Source organism: Pezoporus wallicus, unplaced genomic scaffold (assembly GCF_028554395.1).
Source record: "Pezoporus wallicus isolate ANWC-B61680 ecotype Strahan unplaced genomic scaffold, APGP_CSIRO_Pwel_v1 scaffold_7736, whole genome shotgun sequence".
Classification (NCBI taxonomy): Eukaryota; Metazoa; Chordata; class Aves; order Psittaciformes; family Psittacidae; genus Pezoporus; species Pezoporus wallicus.
The window spans coordinates 278,490-300,749 of NW_026636574.1; the positions used below are offsets into that span (position 1 = coordinate 278,490).

The 22,260-nt window shown below is 50.2% G+C and overlaps 1 protein-coding gene across 3 annotated transcripts; it reads left to right on the forward strand.

The window, feature by feature from the left end:
- The first annotated feature begins 31 nt into the window (after nucleotides 1-31).
- Nucleotides 32-22,109, forward strand: DENND2C (DENN domain containing 2C). Of its 3 annotated transcripts, none has more exons than XM_057400614.1 (19): nucleotides 32-47; nucleotides 5,849-6,822; nucleotides 8,627-8,775; nucleotides 9,325-9,437; nucleotides 9,771-9,938; nucleotides 12,434-12,530; nucleotides 13,221-13,265; nucleotides 14,448-14,629; nucleotides 15,672-15,781; nucleotides 16,225-16,294; nucleotides 16,639-16,716; nucleotides 17,542-17,682; nucleotides 18,522-18,670; nucleotides 19,054-19,231; nucleotides 19,536-19,577; nucleotides 20,451-20,556; nucleotides 20,975-21,214; nucleotides 21,520-21,606; nucleotides 21,952-22,107. In XM_057400614.1, exons 2-19 carry the CDS (start codon nucleotides 6,005-6,007, stop codon nucleotides 21,981-21,983), a joined length of 2,805 nt encoding a protein of 934 aa, XP_057256597.1. In that variant the 5' UTR covers nucleotides 32-47; nucleotides 5,849-6,004; the 3' UTR covers nucleotides 21,984-22,107. The 3 variants fall into 3 exon arrangements, with proteins under 3 accessions (XP_057256597.1, XP_057256596.1, XP_057256595.1); XM_057400612.1 differs by lacking the exon at nucleotides 32-47 and adding an exon at nucleotides 2,234-2,339 and having other exon boundaries at nucleotides 21,952-22,109; XM_057400613.1 differs by lacking the exons at nucleotides 32-47; nucleotides 21,520-21,606; nucleotides 21,952-22,107 and adding exons at nucleotides 2,233-2,339; nucleotides 20,136-20,152 and having other exon boundaries at nucleotides 20,975-21,121.
- The last annotated feature ends 151 nt before the right edge of the window (nucleotides 22,110-22,260 follow it).

Genomic DNA, 22,260 nt, shown 5'->3' on the forward strand with positions numbered 1-22,260 from the left:
GCGCCCAGGCGGAGCGGAACCGAGCCGGGGCCGGGCGGCGGCAGCGGGTGAGGCGGGGCGGGGGCAGCGGCGGCCCCCAGGGGGCTCGGGGTGGGCGGCTCGGCCCGGCCCGGGGAGGGGGTTAGATCCGCCCCGGGGGCCAGGCTCGGGGCGGCCGGGCGGGACGTGCTGGCAGAGCCGGGCGGGCTCCGCGTGCTGCTGCTGGCAGCGGTCCGATCGCTGCCGGTTCCCGGGGCTGCCGGGACCGGGTAAGGAAGCACCGCGGCGGCTTTTGCCGCCCCTGAGCTAGGAGGGGAGCAGTGCTGCGGCCGAGGCTCGCCATCCCCGGCTCGGGAGCGCCGGTGCCGGGTCCCGCAGCTCCGCCCCGTGGGTCTCGCGGAACAGTGACCGGAGCGTTCCCCCGCGGGCAGGGCAGGGAGCTGAGCGGAGGATGTGGGTGCCCCCTCAGCTGAGTCACCAGCCCTGTGTTCTACCGCGGCCCCTCGTCCTCTTCCGCACGGAGAGGACACGGGCGGGGGGGGGAGTGTGGGAATGACATCGGTGTGCGCCCAGGGCTCCCAGCCAGGCGCTTTCCAGTGATGGGCACTAGCTGGTGCACGGGAAGATCCCTCTGAACATCAGGAAACGCTTCTGCTGTGGGTGGCCCCGCTGGGGCAGCGGTTGGACGAGCTGAGCTCCAGAGGTCCCTGCCCACCTCAGCCGCGCTGTGATCCTCCGGAGTTTCGTTAAGGCAAATGATTTACTAGGAGGTTATGATGGTTTAGGTAGCGCTCGGTACCTGTGCTTTGCTGCACTGAGGTGTGCAGGCATGAGGTGTTGCAGAGGTCCTTTCTGGCAGGGCTGCCTGAGGGCACGGTGTGTAGGCTGCTATGCCGGACCTGCCTCTCTGCCTTTCCTGGTCACTGCGTAGATCCCTCTGTTCCACTTACCATGGCTGAATGCAGCTTGTCACCTGGCTACCACGGCTCTGATAAAGCCCTAGGAGTGGTGGGAGCTCTTTCTCCTGACAGCTGGGACTTGCATCAGCCCTAATGATAGGAGCATAAAGAGTTGCAGTAAAACCAGCTCCTGGAGATGTGTATTTGGGCAATGGTGGTTGTGGTTTCTGCCGTCCCTGCCTGTCAGTTACAGAAAGGAGGGATGGGGAGTGAGTGGTGACCTTGCTGCATGAGAAGGGAGAGTGGGGCAGAGAAATGAGAATGTGCTGAACAAGCCAGTGTGCCCTCTGTCAGGCGAAGCGGGGATGCAGGGGGTTGGTCCAGTGGTGAGGGAAAGGCGCTGAGCAGGATGCCTGTGGTGGCCCTTGTAGCATAAAGGTGGTGGTGGCTTTATGGTGATGCCAGCCCTGAGGGAAGCCTGGAATCTCACCTCCTACAGCTGCACCAGGAAACAGCTCCAGGATGACTCCTGTTTGAGTTTAACTTTTCCTTTGTCACTACCTTGGGTCTCAGTTCTTGTGTGAGGCTGTGGCATTCCTGGGGCATAGAGCCAGCCCGTGGTGTAGTGTGAGTCAGTCCTGCTAACACGAAAGTTCAGATCCCGTGAGTCAGGTTAAAACCCATGACTTTAAAAATAGTACATTGTGGGTTCTATCCGGGTGTCCTCTGCTATAGCAGCCTTCAGGGCTTACATGCTTAAAGCAGTTTGGCTTTTAGCATGGGTAAAAGCTTTCAAGAAGTTGGATTTCATCACTTGAAAAACAGACTGGAAGTTGAGAGATCCATCTGTTTCTCAGTACAAAAGTCTTGGGACCCATGCAGAGGTCAGACTTAACCTTCTTTTGCCATGTACTTAAGATTGACATCACATTTACTACGTCCAGGGGCTGTGTGTCTGATGAGGTGGAGCTCTGTTTCTCAGCATGACAGGCAGAAGCTTTGAATGAGTTAATACCTAGAGCTGCTCTGTATCGAGATGGAAATGACTAAGCACACTGCATTCCTGAAGTGTTACTTATTTTGATATAAAATCTGCATGTTTGGTACTGCCCATGTCCTTCAGGCATCAGCATGGCAAGAGTTTGGTTCAGAAAAGCTTCAGGTTCCTCCCAGAGCTGAACAGAATGGGAGTAGCTGAAGACTCTAGAAGGGGTCTTTGCTGCTGTGCTGGCTGCCCCCTCATCCCTCCAGCGCTGAGCTGGCAGCTTCCCTAGGCTCCAGGAGACCAGAAACGATCTTTTATTTGGCTCCCAGCACAGGAGGCTTGGTGAGGAGGAGGTCTCCTGGGTGGTTTGGAGTGGCACGGCTCTCACAAACAGAGCGAGGGATTGCTTCAGGACTGCATGGGCTTGCCAAGGCAGTGATTTGCGTGCTCTCATGCCCGTGGTGCAGCAGGATAAGGTAAGGTGGTGTGTTCGTGCTTTGTTTAGCTGATCAGCTACTGGCATGAGGGTGGTAAGGGGGGTTGTGGGGTACCAGCAGCACCTGCGAGGAGTGGGCTTGACCTCAGCATCAGAGTATTTCATTCTTGGAGAGCAGTGGCAGCATTCTCTCCTGGAGTGTGTGGTTTCAGGAAATGGAATTGTCTCGAGACGCTGCATGGAAAATGCTTCGTGTGCTCTGGCTCTCAGAACTGGAAAAAAGAGTCAGGGCTATCTATCATGTGGTGTGAGTGTGCCTCATTCTGCTCGGGTTGAAGAGGTGGGAGCTGTGTTCAAACAGCATGGATCCAAGAGGCTCCCTTTCAGGAGAAACGTGTGATGCTTTGTCTGGAAATTACTGTATTTCTCTTCACCCCAAACCCCACTTTCAGTGAGATAATTCAACATTCTTAACTACATCAAGCTGCTGGAACTGCTCATGCAGTAGAGATGATGCATTTGGCTTCTGTGGAAAGACTGTGAAGCATCCTGAAGCCACTGAAAGAATTTGGAAGTAGAGGTCAGGAGAGAAGCAGTCATGTTACATCTGGTTTGTTTGTGAAAGGAATGGGGTGTGTGGTCCCTGAGGTGCAAGTGCTGGCTTTTTCACCCAGGTGGTCTCTACCAGTTCTGTGTCCCTAAGCTGGGTTTTGGCTTATCTGAGGGTTATTTGCTTGGATCAGACCATCTCAGTCTGCTCTTTCCTCACCAAAGATCAGTCTCTACTCTTGCCCTGGCTCGTGTAATGAGCTTAGATTAAATGCCTAGTTCTTGATAGCAGCTTGCAAGCCTGAGCAGGTGAAGGGCTGCACTATTCTCCTCCTCGGATGGTTATTTCGGAAGACACGGTCCAGGGCTGTGGCTGGTGGAGCAGTGCTGAGCAGGAGAGGGGTGGGTGCTTTAGGCTTCTGCTCTCTGCTCTGTGTTCAAGATGAGCCAGGAGCTGGGTGTTTCTAGTTGTATCTGGTGGTTCAAAGACCAGTGACGTGCCTTGGAAAGACCTGAACAGCTTCTTAGGTGAGTGAACCGTATGGCTTCACCTTCTAAGTAGTACTACTTCTCCAGGGAGTGCGTGGAGCTTCACTGGCTGGAGAAGTAGTATTACTTGGTAGGTTTACAAAGGAGAGAAAATGAGCTCAGTGTGGATCCTGTTTCTGCATATGGGTCTGTGTAGTTCTGGATGGTAGTTGCGTGATTGCTTGAGCACTAGGTGAACTGCTTGAACTCTGGGTATTCATCAGTGAGCAGAACCAGAGGCAGCCCTGCAGAGTCTCACCAGTACCTGTATGCTGGCTGGGACTTGTTGGTTGTGCCTCATCATGGAGGCACTGAAGTAGGAGAGGTCAGGAGCACCAGGCTGACCTGGACCGTGGCTCTATATCGGAATGTGTCAGACTGGCTGAGGAAACTACAGCAAATGCACTTGTTATTGCACCGTTACCGTGTGAGTGGTTGGAGGGAGGATCTGGGGCAGGCTGGCAGCCAGCAAACCTGAGCTGCCAGAGCACAGGCAGCCCTGCATGCTCTGGGGAGGGACCCAACTAGAAAGAGGAGCAGGGCTGCTCCACCTGCTCTGCCTGAATGGCCTCATGGATGCTGCATGCAGATGTTTTGCCAGGCTGTTGTTCTGAACTCCAGGGTGTATTCAGAGAGGAAAGCTGCCAGCGCTGTTGGGAAGCAGGGGAGCCACGTGGACTTACTGTCAGCATGAAGCTTCACATGCTCCATCAATGCATATGGTGGCCTTGAACTGCTTAATCCTGTGAATAAGCCCATTGCTCCACACTGCAAGGTCCTTTGGGGTCCTGTCCCTATGTGAGTTGTCCCTGTGTGAGTTCCTCATCCAGTGGTCCCGTGTTTGAAGACATGGCAGGGAGTAAAAGCTCTGAAACTGTACTGGCTGAAAGGAGGTTGTTTCACCCCTCTGCTAACCTGCTTTCCCCATCAGAGCTTTTGCTTCTTTGCTGGTTTATGCTTCAGGTCCTCAGGAGCAGCACTGAGAGTAAATGCAATGGTGTAGGAAAGGGGAAAGTTGCTTTCCTGTCTGCTAATCAGAGCTGTGCGGGCAGGCACTGAGGAAGGATGGCTCTGCTCTGGCTCAGGATGTGTTGGAAACAATGCCTATTTATAGGAGGGGCCCCTCGCTGCCTGGAGCAGCCTGGCTGGGCAGGAAGAGGGTCTCGCAGCAGGGCACAGGAGCTCTGCAGTACCCCAGGCCAGGGGGCTGGGACAGGGGTAGGTGGGGTTTGGATTTTGTGTGTTCTGTGTCATCCTTCAACTTGTTCTGCCCTGTCCCTGCCCCTCTGTGCTGGGATCAGCAGGGGCCTGCCTGCACCTCACTGCTGGCAGGAGTGCGGAGGGGATGCTGTGCCATGCTGGAGCTGGCACTGGGGCCATCTGCACAGTGGTGGCGTCACCTCACTTCTGCAGAGACAGGCTTGATGCTGGTCAGGAGTTCTGAGAATATGGGGGATCCCAGAGAGCTACAGAGAGAGCCAGAGGGCTCTGAGGCTGGGGACCCCACGTGTCTGTACTAAAGTCGTGTTGAACCTGCAGGTGCTGGGTCTGTGTAGCCACCCAGGGTCTCCCTGGCAGTTTCACCCACCTTTTGTCCTGTACTACCTGGAGACTCTTTGCTCTATCCTCTGGATTACACCTTGGGGTAGTCTCAAAGAGCATAGCTCCTGTTTGTGCAGGCTTGGCTTGGGTAGACGTTAGAGTGTTTCTTTAGCATTCCTTCTCCTCTGCTGGTCTAAACAGGGTTGTTTTCCTCTTGAGCGTGAGAACTCACCAATTTCTTCTGCATTTTGGCCTCTTGTATGCCTTTAAAACCTGCCCTGGCTGCAGGCCACAGGCTGGGCAGCACTGCCCTCCAGTCCCTTTGATGGCAAATCTAGGTCAGGTGTTGACAAGCAAAACATCAGGCAGGTTTTTACTTGTGTTGTGATGCAGGAGCACGCTCCCAGGAGGAGGAACTTCTTCTCCAGTCATCACAACTGGCCTAGTCCTTCTGCATGAAGCAGCAGCAGTCCTGTTGCTGCTAACTCTCTGGAGAAGTAGATGGGGTTCCCTTTCTCTGGAGCTGATGCGGTACCTTGCTGTGTTGGGAGCTCTTGTAAAGACATCCTGCTGCAGCGGTCCAAGCAAGCAGCAGAGGGGCTGGCTGTGGGCCCTGCTGCAGACAGGCTGTGCTGCTGTGTTCCTCTGCTCTAAAATGCTTTCCTTGAGTTTGGACCCTTGGGATCCCTGGCTGGGTTTTGTTCCTGTTGTGGTGTTGTGTTCGGTTTTTTAAAGCCAGTGGGACCTCTCTTTCCTTTTGTTAGCCCTCCCTGAAGTGTACTACACAAACAGGCTTTGTGGGCAGCGTGCTCTGGAAACCAGTCTGGAACATGTGATTTGGGGAGGAATGTTCTTCAGCAACTGCCAGAGCAGCAGTGATGTGCGTGGCTGGAGCTCAGCTGATGGCTCTGCTCTTCTCTTTCTCTGCAGGTTGTGCTGCCAGGCTGCCTTTGTGGAGCTGACACCCAGGGGCTCTTGGACACCAGTGGGTGCTTTGGAGCCTCATGCCAGCTTAATGTGTGTGGGGCACAGGTGGACGTGGACAAGGCTGGAGATGGGGTGTTTGTGAGCTCCTTGGCACTTGCCATGCACCCAACAGGGTCAGTGGACAACAGCTTCTCCCGCTCTGCTGTGCAGACCCTCTCCCGGAGCCACTGCCGTAATATCAAGCAGAAGATCTCCCAGTGGGAGGGGAGGACACGAGGGTGCTCCAGCAATGAGAAACAGCAGCTGAAAGACTTTGGAGTCAGGTATGATCCTAGCTGCGATGCTCTGCCCAGAGTGAAGCCAGATCATGCAGAGGAGGGCAGAAGGACTGGGTCCAAAGATCCAAAGAGCTTGGGCTTGGACTTCAGGGAAGATGCACGGGGCTGCTTGCAGACTGGTGGCTGTGGTGACCTCAAGCCCTGTGCATACAGCCCTATAGCTTCCCAAGCCAAGGAGAAAGGAGAGTTGCAAGCTGGCCTAGACCCAGAAGCAAGACTGCCCCCAGGGAACTTCTACACCTCGCAAGCTCTGTGGAGGAGAGTAGATCCCCATCTGCCTGGCAAAGCCCCACCAGTTCCCGTGGACCTTCAGAGGAAGCAAGGGAGCTATTGCTCCACAGAAAGAGAACTTAAAGTCAAAGGAGCAGAATCTGTCTGCAGGGCAGAGAGGAGCTTGAAAAACATTTACTCTGAGGCTGAGGGGCAAGAGGAGGTCCCACCACCTCCTGCTGCTGTCCCACCACCTAAGCCCCGCAGGACTTTCCGCTATCTAGCAGAAAAGGGTGCTGGAAGCTGTGATGATGCCAGTGCTACCAGGGAAGCTCCTGTACAAAAGCAGCATGGAGGAGACTCAGTGTCATCCTCCAACAACCCTGAGAAGAGAATAGCCAGCAGGAGGATCAGAGGGAGAACCCAGAGGTACAGCGATTCATCTCTCGTGTCTCCTTAAATGAGTTTCTAGATGGTTTCCAACATCTTGCTTGCCAAAGTGTCCTTGTACAAGTGCTAGTACCAGTGTTGTTGGTGGAGAGAGGATATTTCTGGATGAAAGCATCCCCTTTCCAGCATTGCTTGTGCACTGCTTTTGCTGCTGATAATCACAGAATCATAGAATGCTTTGGGTTGGAAAGGACCTTAAGATCATCCAGTTCCAACCCCCTGCCATGGGCAGGGACAACTCACACTAGACCAAGGGTCTGTCCAACCTGGCCTTCAACACTGCCAGGGTTGGAGCATTTACCACTTCTTTGGGTAACCTGTTCCACTGCCTGATAATCTTGCAAAGAACGGTAAAAGCTCCAAACAGATGTCAGTCCCACACCCTAAGGTGTGTGACTCAACAGAGTTGAGTGACAATATGCTGGTCCCAAGGAGGGTGCTGCCTGCTTCTTGCTCTGAGTTTGTCCTTAGCTGCAGTTTATGGATTACAGAATAGCTTTCTCTTTTGTGCAGTGTGCCTGCTCAATGTTCCAGCTTTCCTATTGCAGTAGGTTTGGCTATTCTTTGCTTTTCCCCATCCAGAGGTCCCTGTTGCAGAGTAAAACACCTCTGAGCTGGCTTGACCCTACTTCTGCTTACAGAGGAGCTGCCTAGGGCAGCTGTGGTAGAGGAGCGTGCACGTGATAGGTGGAGATGTGACTAGGACTCCTGAAACATCCTTTCACCATGGCCAAGCATGCAGCAGCAACCCAGATTTTATGATGATGGGCTAAATCCCTGCCACCTCCTTTGTGATCTCTGTGCCATGAGTTTGAAGTGGCGGCCAAGTGTATGAGAACTGAAGCTCACAAACGTGATAACACCTTCACAGAAGTAGTAGGTGAGCTCCAGTAGAAAGCAGTGCCCTAATTCTGAGGACTGCAGCAAGTGCTTAGTCTGCAAAATGTGGTTTGGGTTCTTGCCTCTCTGGCAGGATGGGACTCATGGTACCTGCTTGGAGTGTGCTTGGCCATGGAGCCTCTAACTTCATGTTTAAGTTAGAAATCTCCCAGTGTGAGTAGGACTCACTTGGTGTGCTGGCTTTGGCTGGGATAGAGTTAATTTTCCTCATAATCACCTGTGAGGTGCTATGTTTTGGATCTGTGGTGAAAATAGCGTTGCAAACACACCAGTGTTGTCGCTGTTGCTGAGCAGTCATCACACGGCCTCAAGGTGTTTTCTGCTTCTCTCACTGCCCCACCAGTGAGCAGGCTAGGCAAGAGGCTGGAAGGGGACACAGCCAGGACAGCTGATCCCAACTGAGCCAAGGGATATCCCACACCGTATGTTAAAAGCAATGAATATTTGGAGAAGAAGGAAGAAAGGGGGGACTTTTGGAATTACAGCTTTTGTCTTCCCAAGTCACCATTGTGTGTGATGGAGCGTTCCTGGAGATGGCTGAACCTGCTTGCTAAGGGGAAGTAGTGAATGAATCCCTTATTTTGCTTTGCTTGTGTGTGCAGCTTTGGCTTTACCTGTTGAACTGTCTTTATCTTGACCCAAGCATTGTCTCACTTTTACCCTTCTGCTTCTCTCCCCCATCCCACTGGGTGGGAGCAAGTGAGCAGCTGTGTGGGGCTGAGCTGCTGCCTGGGCTTAAGCCTCAGCATGTAGAAATCAGTCTAGAGTGAAGCATCCCTGTGCTTGGTGGCCCCAGGGAGACCATACTCTCTGTGGGCTGGAGACAGCAATTCACTAGTACATGCAGTTGCCTTTAGAAGAAGTTACACTGGTTTTCCTCTAGGAAATCTTTTGAGTTTGAGGACATCCAGGGCTTCCGCAACCGGATGGCAACCACCAGGTCCCACAGGCTTCAAGAAGAGACAAATGGCACTACAGGATCCAGGCTTGTCTACACACAGTCAGAAGACAACATCTATGAGGACATTATCTGTATGTGCCTGTGCTTCTGGGGGATGCACTCGCTTTATTTAAGGGTAGTAAATTTGTTGGGGAGGGAGGAATGAAGATGAGAATGCATTGAGGCCCTTTCCAGCTCTGCGACTTTTAAAGTCTTCCCCATCCGGGGTTCCTTGTTAATATTAGTAACTGCATGTGAACAGCCTGGTTTCAGGTGTCATGGAAGAGCTCTAGAATTGGCCTGTGCTAAACTGAGTTATAAGTTCTTCAAATGCTTTGCTTGAGTGCTGCACAGAGATCAGTGTGAACACTGTCAAAATCAGCTGCTTTGCAATAGAGCTACTTTCTCTGCAGTGGTAGAAGTGTTTTGTTTTGCTGAATCTATGCACAGTTTGCCAGGTTGATGGTAATGGGTTAGAAGGGTCTTTGAGTGGTAGGAACCTAACCCATCTTCAACCAAGTCTCTCTCAGGCCCTGTTAAAGCTTGGCAGGCAACTGCACCTGGTCTCTGCTTACATTCCTTGCAAGAGTGCAAGACTTGATCTCCTTTCCTAAATCCCCTAAAGCCCAATGCTTTTCCAGGTCCTGCAAAAGAGAGCCCATATGAAGATATTGGAGCGCTGCCCTTACCCCTCTGGAAGGTCCCATCTGTCTGGAAGCTGCCACCCCCCCGGAGCACCAGGAGAGCTCCCAAGGTAGGATGAGGAGATTAAGTTGTCATGTCTTTACAGAGAGTCATCCTCACCAGGGCCCTGTTTGTGCTCTCTCCTGGCCCCACATTCCCATTGTTTTACCTTGCGTTTTATTGTTTGTTATTGATGTAAATGATAATGAGCAACCATGGCAATGGCAGTTGATTAAGCTGCTAAGGAGCAAAAGAATAGGAACAAGAGAGGGTTGATGAGATGCTTGAGTATGTGGGGTGGGATGGAGAGCTTTGTAGAGCAGGAGTTCATCATTTATAATCTGACTCCTTGGGCCAAAGGTTAATCCCATGCTTAACCATCTCTTCTGATGCTGTTTTCTAGCCTCCCCCAAAACCTCCCTTCCTCAGTCACAAGACTCTTGAACCAAAGCCCTCCCAGTCAAGTTTCCAAGGGAAAATGGTGAAGGACACAACCCTGCCTGTCACACTGTCTGAGTGGAAGCTGTTCCGAGCAGTAGAGGCTGCTAGCAGGAGAAAGAACTTGCCCTGGGTGAGATTAAAGTGTGAAACCTTACCTCTTGCATGGAATTTCACAATCTTGCTGCTTTTGTGGCACCTTGTAAGTGCTTTGTAAGTGGTCATGGCAGGTGAATGCTGGTTGGCCCTGCTGTGTGTGTGGACAAGTGGTCCTGCTCAAACCATTTCCCTTCCAGGTAGCAAGGCAGGTATTTGGGGATCAGAAACCAGTGTCAGTTCTAGCTGGGGCAGTGCTGGGTTTGTTGGCCAACAGTCTGGAAATGGAGTAGTGGGTGCTCACCTGGCAATCAGTGCTGTGTGTGAATACGAGCTCTTCCTTGTGCTTTGTCATTTAAGCTTTGTTGCTACTGCTTCCATGAAGCGTGGTGATGCTGGGTTTGTGTTGAATGTGGTGCAGGAATGCGAGAAAGCTCTCTGGGAGCTAAAGGGCCAGCTCTGTCCAATTGTATGTACATGTCTCCTGTTCCTGATGACTTCTCAGTCTGACCCTCAGCTTCTTGCTCCAGGCACTGGGTTGTTAGTGGCTGACAGTGTGGGGCTGCTTTAGGGAGCTGGTTGGGCCCTTGGTTACTTGGCGTGTTGGCTTGGAGCTCCTGACTTGCCATCAGGACCATACCCTTGCAGATATCTCATAGTCTAAAGGTGAAGAGTGGCTTTTAGGGAGAAGCACGTTTCACAAAGCCTTCCTACCCCTCTGCTGCCTCTTCCTGCTCCCTCCTACTTGTGTGCCATGTGCTTCTGAGGCTAGAGAAAGACTTTTAAGCCACTTTCACGATAGAGGACTCCACTGTAACTCTCATTTGATATGTGGAACCTTTCTAGCTAGCAGCATCAGTGACCAGCTCATGTGCCTCAGTGCTAAAGCACAGAATGTGCTGTAGAAGTTTGGCTGCAGGTACCACTGCAGTGCACTTTGTGCATAGGCCTCAAATTCCAGTTGTGGAAATGGTAACAACTTACTTTTGCCACAGAAAAATAATTGAACTTCTGCAGATCTTTATTTCTTGTGGAAATTGGGTGCATTTGCTCAAATTGCACAAGACCGAGAGGCAGAGCTGGAGAGCTGCACAGCACTGTTCAAACATGAAGTGCTTCAGATAACAAACAACTTCTGCCTGGTTTTGAATGAACTGTAGCCCTGGAAAATCAGGAAGAAGATGGCACTATCATAGCAATGCTGTGATGTAGAGAATCTTCCATTTGGAGGGGGAACATACAACATTCTCCAACAGCAAACCTGTTCCAGAAATCTGGTAGCAATTTGCATGCAGGAAGCACACTTGACTCTTTTTGCTCACAAGGAATCGAGCCAAGATTGCTTGAGAGGTTGAGGAAAAGGTTGGAGTGTAAGAAGAAAAATAGTTATTTTTTCTTAAGAAACACACAAACACACCCAACGTCTCTCCCTGGTGACTCAGCTGCACAAAACCAGAGAACTCCCACAGAAATCCTTTAGGTAAGGCTGTACAGGAGGGGGAAGAAATCAGGTTATGAAGCAGGAGAGTAGCTTTCTGCTGTGGGCTTTTCTCCTTGCAGCCTCCTCATGCTGGGACTGGCTAATGCAGAAAACGGGGAGGAATAGATCTGAAAAGGAGAAGAGCCTAAGCTTGGTTTGCTGAGCTGGGGATGAAGGATTGAGCTGAAAAACAGGTTCTCTTGCAGAAGATCTTTTTATGTAGCATTTGTGGTGACAAATGGCTGGGCCCCACCCTCCTACATTCAGTGGGAGCATTTAATGAATTCTTAACTTGAGACAAGAATGGACTTGACCTGCTCACTGCATTTCCTATAACTCTTCCTTTGACAGACAGAACCAGAGCCACCTACAGCATCTATACCTGGCAACTGAGGGGGGAACCCAGGGAGGCAGTGACAGGAGTAACAGAAAGCATTAGGACTTTGGACCAGATATGTGGTGTCCCTATTCTGTCCCTCTGCCTTTCTTCACGATGCAAAACAAAGACGCGTAATCCTTCATTCCTGGAACAAGGACTGTGTTAGAGCAGCCTTGTTCTGCGCCTGATTTGTGCTTTGGAGAACTTTCTGTAGCTGTCTGACATCCAACTTGACTTGTAAAGCAAGCAAGCAACCAACCCTAAGCTACAATCAGAGTGCTCTGCTCTTTCTGGGCTTGGAAAGAATTGGGATGCTTGAGAGCATGAAGAGTTCAGAGTCCTTTGTAGTGGAGGGCTCAGAAGATATTCTTGCAAGTGCCTTTGTAGTTGGACTTTCTAATAAAGAATGGAGATCTGATGCCAGAATGCTTGTACAGTTTGGTGTCAGCTCTGAGTTGTGCTAACGGGAATCTCTCTCATAGCAGAAATTGTGTGTGGATTCATATTCACTGAGCTGTGCTAGAAGTACTCTAGCAAGCAGTCTGTCAGCCTGGTAGGACTTGGGCAGCCTTTCCAAGTGTTGTGGTGCTAGATGATTGCTGTTGGGCTGCAATCATCTGGGAGCCCTTTTCTGGACCTCCACATTAACCTCTGCTTCTGCTTTGGATTTCAGCTGGTACTAAAAATCCAGGAGATCTTTGATTCTAAGCGTGGGAAGAAGAGGGTGAAGTTGCTCAGTGCTGCTGGGAGAGAAGCACCTCCAGTGAAAGGTACACAGTCTCCAGCACCATAAACCTCTTGAGCAGCCCAGCTCCTGCACATGCTGGGGTACTGCTGGCAGGCCGGGCACCACCACCTCCAGCACGTCCTGCTGGGCTGACCCAACAGTGCTGGCCCATGTCTTGCAGCTGTAATTGCTGAGCTTTCAGCACTGCTCAGATTGGGAGCACTTGCTTAACCCAAGTTTAATACTGGCACAAGTGGCAGATTCACTGTGATCTGAGCCTGGGCTGCTGGTTAAAAGTGCTGTTTCAAAAAGGCAGAACAAACCCCCAGGTCGCTTCACCTCTGACTACTCCACTCATTGCTTTTATGCCTCTAAAGTGAGGTTCTTGTGTTTTTCTGATTTTTGTAGCCATGGTATGGTCTTTATTTGTAGTATATTCTATTCAGCAGCTCTGTTAACTTTTACTGTGGTATCAAATAGCCACTTGGTTTCTGTTCTATGTCTATGTTCAGCCAACCTGCAGGTGGTTTACTAGAAACAGGGACGTGGCATCAGCTCTGCTGTAGCACATTGTCCAGTCCTGGCCATTCTGTGCTGCTGCTTTGAGCAGGATAGGTGGGCAGTCCTGAACGGTGCTGGTGTGTTGAGTATAAAGTTCTTTCTCTTGCCCAACTTTGGGTGTTGCCCATCTTCCTTCTGCATGGCTAATAAATGAAAACTCTGTGTGTTTCAGGTGAAACCAGTGGGAATGAAAGTGATACGGAAAATCAGCCAAAAAGTGAGTGAATCACAAGGGCTGGTCCCGTCCCCATAGCACTACACACTTGGCTAAGGCTCTACTGGGATAAGCACACTGACTAGTCATTGCTTCTGTCCTGGCTTCTGCTAAGATAAAGAAAATATCTAAGAGGCAGCATGGCCAAGGCTGGGAGCTGTTGCTGTGGCAAATCAACCTCTGTTTCTGCCCCTTCTCCTGAGGTTTAACACCATTAATCTACCAGTTGTCAGAATTGGATTAATTTCTGGTTTGGTAGAGGCACACTTAACTGTCTTGCAGGAGGTTGTCTCTGGATCACCTTTGCTGCTAGCACTTGAGGTTATTTTACCCTACTTCCTTCCTGTGGTTGTATTTTATGTGTATATTGTTGTGAAATGCCCTTTCCTCTGGGGAGAAATCCCTTGGCTGTTTGTCTGGTTCCACAGTCCTGAGTTTGATCATAGGCCCAAGCTACAGACTCAAAATCCATACTTTCAGGTGTTTCATTTGCTTGGAGGGGAGCATAGATGAGGCCTTAACTTGGAGTCAGTAGTGAAGTTCCACTGTTTTATGTTGCGAGTAATGTGAAGAGTCTCTGCAGAAATACAGTGACTGAGTCACTGCCTGATTTCAGAGTTGTCCACAATGTGTCACGGTGCCTGGGCCACAGGAATTTCTTACATCAGGGTGCTGTGCCTGTGCTTGTGAGTTGGTGCTGCCTGTCAGGACATCACAGCCTGGAGGTTCCTTGGCCAGGAAACTGGCTCTGACTCTCTTGATGCCCATGCTGCTTTAGTCCTGCCTGCCTGAGGCCTGGCAATTACTGAACTGGTGAAGCTGGGCTTCCCTCATCCTAAGCACAGCCTGTCACTCTGAGATGTGTGGAAAGAGCAGAAGAATGCTAGCTATCAGCCAAGAGGGGTTGGAACTGGATGATCTTAAGGTCCTTTCCAACCCAAACCATTCTGTGATTTTAAGAGGAATTTGTAGAGCTGCTGCAAGGCCAGTGCTCCCCTGTCTGGAAGAGTTCTGTGCGTGAGGGGCTGATGCAGGAGTCCTAAGTCCCATAGAGTGCAGCAGTGGTAGACGAATACACCCATCTCCCTTCCCCCTTCTAAAGGTAGTGACAAGTCCTCTTCTGTGACCTATAGGTGCTTGGCAGTAGTAGCCACAGCCTGGTTTTGGGTTTGTTCCTTTCTTCAGGTCGACACAGGTGCCTGATGAGGTCAACCTCCAAGAGGAACCCACACTACCAGACTTTGGAGAGGGATCTGATAGAGCTTCAGGAGCAGCGGCTGTTTGAGCTGTTTGTGGTGGTGTCACTGCACAAGAAGGCATCTGAGATGACCTACACGCCACAGATCATACAGCAGTTTCCCAGCAAGGTAGGAGCTGCATGGAAACCTGCCCACAAAACACACTCAGCAGCTCTTTGTTTCCTCTCATGGTGTGTATCCCTTCCTAAACTCTTCACTAGTAAAGCAGGCCACTGGTTTGGATACAGGTGTGCAATATGAAGCACTTTGCTCTTTTACAGACAAATTACAGTGTTCTGGTGAGTTACTTTACATGGACAGTCTGTCATGCTGGGATTGTACAGGAAACATTGCCCAGGAATTGTGGAGGTGTTCTGATTTGTCTCCCTTGTAAAAATAGCCTTGTTTCCAAGTAATCGGCTTGTCACCCTCTTCTTTGGGCTGTGCCCAAGGACATCAATGCTTTTGTGCAGCTGTTACTCTGAAAATGCTGTGCTGTTTTCCAGACTGCTCCTTCATGCTGTCACAGCTTGGGACACTGGAATAACCTGGATGCACTGACTGAGGGTGCAGGGTCTATAATCAGCTTTGTGCAATAAACTTTCAACTTCTCAGGGCCATTTCCTACTTAAATATGATCTCTCTTACTTAAAACCCTTCCTTTTGCTCCTTCTGGGCAGTTTTGAGCATGGAAAGTTGTCCTGTAGTCATTGAGGGGTTTGACTTGAGCCCTCTCATGGTAAGTGGGACATAGGATTCAGATCTGTTTTCAGATAGGATTCAGAGCTGTTTTCACAGCTGAGTGATCTGCACATCACAAGTCTCAGATCTCCTAGGACTAGAACTGAGGCAAGCTGACACAGCCATCATGTGGGGGGATCAGTTCTAGCTTTATTCCCCAGTAAACTTGGCCGTGCATGTAAATCCTTACTCACTTCTTACCAAGACTTCTTACCAGGTGGGTAATTTTACAAAGGTCCAATCAGCAGGAAAGACCCAAGAGGGAACTGGAAATCTGTTACAGGCAGAATGTGTTCTCCTATACTTGGGCATTAGCCATCTGGTGGTTCAGCATTGGGAAGTGTCAGAAATATGCTGTCTCCCACTGTTTTAAATGCTGAAGCTGTGTACCACACTTAAGTGACTTCAAAAGCATGTGTTACTCCTCCAGACTGAACATCCCTTCAGACAGTCAAAGGATACTGAAGAGAGGCTAAAGGTCATTCCCAAGTTCTGCTTTCCAGATCCCAAAGACTGGTTTCCTGCATCAGACCTTAAAAGGTAAAGACTTGGTTTTGAATACTCATGCCTGAAACAGGCAATGCTGAAAGCTTAGGTAGGTGCCAGTGTGCTGGACCAGAGGAACTGCAGAGCAAGTTAAAATGAGAAAGGCTGTATCCCTGATGCTGGTGGCAGGGGAAATGCTGTTTCTGCCTGAGCCCCTTCTTTCCTGCAAGAAGGAAGTTTGTAATGTCTGTTCAAGACCAAGTGCTTCTGCTGTTCCTTGGCAGAACAGAGAAGCAGCTGGGAAGGAAGAGAGCTGTAGTAGTTCAATGGGAGTCCATGGGCTGCAGGTTTCTACACTGAATAGAGATCAAAGTAGCTTGCTAACCACAGCAAGGAGTCTTCAGCATGACAGAAAGAAAATGGCTTGTAGTCTGTGAGCTTTGTCAGTCTCTGACCTGGATGGTGAATTCAGCCCTCACTGTTCTTTGGTTCCCCAGTGAAACATTTTCTTTCGTGTTGACGGGGGAGGATGGCAGCCGCTGGTTTGGGTACTGCAGGAAGCTCCTGGTAAGCATCTGTGTGTTGGGTTGAGGGTAAAGAATGCATTGATAAATGCACAGTTAAGTGCATGATGTGACTCAGCAGTCATTTCCCATGTGAGTTACGTAGTGCCTGTGCTGCTGATGTTACCAGCCCTTTGAATGAGTAAAGGAGAGAGCACGATGATGCCCCTGTAGAGTGAAATGAGCTCTGGGCTTGAAAGACAGCTCCTGGAACTCAACATTCCTCAAGAATCTTAAGTCAGAAGTGTAAAGGGAACTCCAGCAGAAGGAATTGTGTGAATCAGCTGCAGTGTAGGTGCTAGGTGCCTTATTGCATCCCTGTTCTCACCTGTTCCTGTTGTCTTTCAGCCAGAAGGGAAAGGGAAGCGCCTTCCTGAGGTGTACTGCATTGTTAGCCGCCTGGGCTGCTTCAACCTCTTCTCCAAGGTGAAGTGGGGGGAACCTGTTACTTCTTATTGGACTTGAGTCTCTGACAACCTGCAAGCTCCAGAAAGTAACTGGGTGCTTCTGTCCGGTCTAGAACTGCTTAGTGATTGTGGTGCTTCCTCACTGCCTTTGCTTTGACGGCAGATAAAATGATGCTAGTGCTGAGAGTTGTCAGCTGATACACAGATAACTATTCCTTCATCCAAATTACTGTCAGGAAGTGGCTCCTCATCAGCCTGATAAGACTGATGGTGCCCCTTCATCCTCTTCTTCCATGACTTGGAAATGGAAAATCAGTTGGGGGGTGGGGGGGTGGGAATCTCAGCTTGTTTTTCCTGTCGCTATGAGGAGAGTAGATAAAGAGGTAGAGCCTGGGGATGACCACTGCAGGTGAAGAGCTGCTGTTGCAGAAGAACAGCAGGAGGCAAACTTATGATAAGGAAAAAAGCTCATTTCTAATCTTTGGAGCACAGAGTTTCTAGAAGAGTGTTTTAGAAAGATTACTGGGGAGAAGGTTGGGGTGTTGCTCTTCTTAGTCCTCTGACTACTCGTGATAATTCAATTACCATGTACAAGACATTTCCTTACAGTGGCAAGAGACTGGATTTGAGAATGGAAAGTTGTACTCATAGGTATCTATTCCCATTTGATTGCTCAGACTTTTGAGGGGAGCTTTCACAGGGATCCCAAGCGAGGGAGGAAAGGGCTGTGAGTCTGTTTTGGAGCCTTCACATGTAGCTATGGCATGGGATACTCTAACAGAGGCTGGTATCTCCTCTGGCCTCAGCAAGCCATTAGACCAATGTCTAATGTATTCTCTTGCAGATTTTAGATGAAGTGGAGAAGAGGCGAGAGATGTCCCCAGCCCTGGTGCACCCATTCATGCACAGTGTCATGGAGGCGCCTTTCCCTGCTCCTGGACGCACAATTACTGTGAGGAGTTTCCTGCCAGGAGCAGGAAATGAGGTAATGGAAACCAGGAGCAGCTTTGCTGTGCTGGAGCACAGCGGCACTTTGTGAACTGACCTGTGGAGAGATGCTGCCTGCAAAAAATCAGTCTGATAATCATAGAATCATGGAATGGTTTGGGTTGGAAAGGACCTCAAGATCATCCGGTTCCAACTCCCTACCATGGGCAGGGATGTCTCACACTAGACCTGTCCAGCCTGGCCTTGAACACTGCCACGGATGGACATTTACCATGTCTCTGGGGGACCCATTCCAGTGCCTCACCACCCTCACAGGGAAGAACTTCTGTATCTTCAAGCTGAACTTCCCCTGTTTCAGTCTGAGCCCATCACCCCTTGTCCTGTCACTACAGTCCCTGATGAAGAGTCCCTCTCCAGCATCCTTGTAGCCCCCTTCAGACACTGGAAGCTGCTGTGAGGTCTCCACGCAGCTTCTCTTCTCCAGGCTGGACACCCCAATGTTCTCAGCCTGTCTTCATACAGGAGCTGCTCCAGCCCCTGAGCATCCTCGTGGCCTCCTCTGGACTTGCTCCAACAGCTCCATGTCCTTCTGTTGGGGACACCAGCACTGCACACAGTGCTGCAAGTGGGGATAATGTCTTTAAGTCCAAAGAGGGGCTGCCACAGAAACCCTGTTGAATCATCTACTGTAGAAGTGATTCCCTGCTTTTTAAGGCAAATCTGTCTGGGAGTCCTCTGGGCAGTTGGACTGTCCAGGCCACGGGGTACCACTTGCAGGGAGCCCCCATTCCATGTTCTAGCCAGGCTTCCCCTCCCCTGGCCTTGCTCTGTGATGGCTTTTCTCCTCCAGTGCTCTGCATCTCTGATTGCCCGTAGGTGCTGGAGCTCTGCCGCCCACTGGATTCCCGACTGGAACATGTTGACTTCGAGTGCCTCTTCAGGTGTCTCAGTGTGACTCACACAATTCAGGTCTTTGCCTCTCTCCTGCTGGAAAGGAGGGTGATCTTTGTCGCTGACAACTTAAGGTAAAAGCGGAGTCTGCATAACTGCTTCTGAGGGACACTGTTTTCTTCTGCACTGGGGCTGTTTTCGTGTGCAAGCTTGTCTGACTTGTAAATAGTGACATTTACAAGCTTTTGCAGACTTTTCACACAACACGTGCATGCTTGGAATTTGGAGTATACTATTTACCCAAGACAGGAGATAAAGGAATGTTTCCTTTACCTCTTTAGTCTGGGTTGATGCCATTCCTGGCCCCTCAGAATTGCCTTTAAAAGTGGATGCATGGGGCTTGTGCTGATGTGTACATGTGTGAGTTATGTTCCCCTGAGCATTTCTAACCTGTGTCTGCAGCCTGGTACTGAAGGAGAAGTTGACAATCAACTCTGTGCTTCTCTTACCTTTCTAGCATTCTGTCTAAATGTGGCCATGCTGCAGTTGCAACGCTTTATCCTTTCACTTGGCAACACACCTACATACCAGTCCTGCCAACTTCTATGATTGATATTGTGTGCTCTCCGACCCCATTCCTAATTGGCATTCTCTCCTGCTCGTTACCACAGCTCCAGGACCTGCCCATAGAAGAGGTGAGAATTGGGTGAAGCACAGTATAGGGCCAGTGGCAGTGGTATGAGCTGACCTCTGGAATAGTCTCTGTGGGTTCTGTCTTAATATAAACTCTCAAACTTTGCTGAGGTTGGTGAACTTGCCAGGTACATGTCAGGGTGTCCCACTGGTATCAAGGATCAATACTATTCACTGTCCTTATGGACAGGCTGCAGTTTGTGTTGGGTGTTTGACATCCTCTAGCACTCAGAAAGAAAAGTTTTTTTTCTGTACAGCAGCATACCTGGTTATAAGAGTCTGTGTGTTTTGTACATCCTTCCCTAGGTGCTGATCGTTGATCTTTGTGCTGACAAGTTCTTGCAAGAGGTGAGTGAAATAACAGGAGCAGTCACTCAGTGTTACATGCCAGGAAAAGGCACCAGTGAAAGAAAATGAGAACAAGACCTCAGCAAAAGCTGGTATTCATATGGCAGCTCCAGTGGCTGAAGAAGTATCTTGCATTCCTTTCTGACCAACAGAGGAGGGGACAGGCTTACAAATTCTTGTTGTAAGACTGAAGTTGCATGAGGTACAGAACTCTGTGAAGCCGAAGATGCTGCTTATCTGAGCCTGATTTGAACAGGGATAATGAGTGGGTTCATTATGTGAAGTGGACCACTAAAGCTCTTTGCTGCTTTCTGTCTGGCTGTGTACATGTTGTCCTCTCTCTATCTGGGGTGGGTTTCCTTTGGTTGTTTGATTTTTCTCCCCAGGGTGATAGTTGAGGAGACAGATCATCATCACAGTTCACTTGCGGTTCTCTGCTGAACTTCACCTCATGTGCTTCTGCATCACAAGTTGCTGTAAATGTATGGGAGTGTTACTAGTTCAGGAGGATATTTGCATCTCCTTTTCCTTGCCTTACTGTTCTCTTTTGCATTGCAGCCTGCAACTGGAGAAAGGTATTAAAGGATTTGGGTTATTTTCTGTTGGTTTTGTGTGTTTTATCACTGATATTGTAAGCGTGAGTCTATGTCATGGATATAGCACACGTTGTGTGTGTGACTCCAACAGGAGGATCTAGTGGGAGGGTGCTGAGCAAATGGTTTTTGTTTCTGTGGCTGCAAGACAAATGTGTGTTCTCTGCCAAGACAAACCATATCACAGAGTAACTTCCCTCAAGCTGTTTTAGCCATGTTATGAGTATTTCTCATCAGTTCACCATGAGAAGGTTCTCAAAATGGCCTTTTTTCTCTTTAGGTATCAGATGAAGATGAGATCCTGCCCCATAAACTCCAGGCTGCTCTTGTCCAAGTCTTGGAAGAACGAAGTGAAATCTTGTCTCATCAGCAGAGTGACACACAAGGTACTTGTGTGGACAAGTGTTTTCACATTAGCAAATCTCCACAGCTCTGATGGGAAAATGAGTGAGAGGAAATACGCAGTTTAGAAAGGTATTTTCCTGTGACCCATCAGTGTGTGCTTGAGCCCAGAACCCCCCCATGTGCTGGGCTACACCCCCAGACTGTGAGCAGCAGCTCAGAGAGGGGATTCTCCCCCTCTGCTGCACTCTGGGGAGACACCTCCTGCTGGCCTGATCCAGCTCTGGGGCAACAGCACCAGAGGGACGTGGAACCTGAGCTGGGCCTTCCTTGGTATCAAACACGCATCTGGGATTTCATGTCTGAGACAGCCTAAAAAGTAACTGCTGCTCCTCTTGCAGGAGAGGAAGGACCAAAGTGATGAATGCGCAGTGAAAGGTCCCTCTGTTGTCCTCCTCACAGGTGACGTGCCCCTAAACTCCCTGGTCTCTGAGGCTTTTGTGCAGTTCTTTGTGGAGATCGTTGGACACTATTCCCTGCACATGAACGTCACAGAGAGAGGGGAGCGCGTGTTCCAGCGGGAGCTGTTCCGCAAGTCTCACGTCTCGCGCAACGTGCGGCACTTCCTGCACTTCTTCATGGAAACACAGATGTTTGCAGGCTTCATCCAGGACCGAGAGCTGAGAAAGAACCCAGTCAAAGGTGAGGCTGGATCTTGCTTTCTGGTTTTGATTCACTTTCAGAGTATCATGTCAGGTGACTTTAACTCTTAGGACACCTTTTGTCCTGGCGAGTTATTCCGTTGGCATTTTGGTGCCAGTGGTAGCCCTGGCCCTTCTAATCAAGGGCTGAAGCAAAGGATTTTTACATCTCTCCTCTCTCATCCTGTAGCCTACATCATACCCATGATTTCCTTTTTGTAACCTCCTTGTTGATGAGACAAGCTGTCACATGCTAAAAGATGGAATAGCTCTGTTTTTATTGTTTCTTTTTTTTTTCTCTTTTAGGCCTGTTTGAGGTCCGTGCTTTGGAGTATTTGGAGAGTATTCCAGGGACTGAACCGACTGGAATGAACAAAATCCTTCGCAGTCTCGGTAAAGGGACACCCTTGCTTTTTGTTCATTTGTATTTGTTTAAATGAACCATAGAATCCCAGACTGGTTTGGGTTGGAAAGGACCTTAAGATCATCCACTTCCAACCCCCCTGCCAGGGGCAGGGATGCCTCACCCTAGGCCATGTTGATCAAGGCTCTGTTTACCAATTCTTTGGGTAACCTGTGCCAGCGTCTCACCATCCTCATACCCAAGACTTTTGCTATTGACCAAATAACTGCATGGGAAAGAGAGCAGAGGCTCTTTGTTGCTATGTGCGCCCCTGTGTTGTTTTCTGTTGCCCCTTCAGCGGTGCTGAGGCCTTTGTGTCTCTTTCTTCTCCACAGGCACTAAAATGAAGTTTCTCCAGAAGAGATGAGTGGGCGCTGCTGCTGCTGCTGCTGCTGCTGCGGGCCAGCGGCGGGCCGCGGGTGCCGCCTGCCCTGCGGCCGGAGCCGGCCTCCTCTGTGGCTGCAGGCGGGCTGGGGCCGGGTGCGGCTCCTGATTTATTAAACCGTCAATTCAGCGTTATCGACCCAGCCCGAGCCTCAACCTGCTCCTGCCGCGCTGCGATGGGGCGGGACTAGGACCGGGAGGGGCGGGGTCTCGGGGCGGAGGGCGGGGCTGGGCAGCGAGGGGCGGGGAGGGGCCGCGAG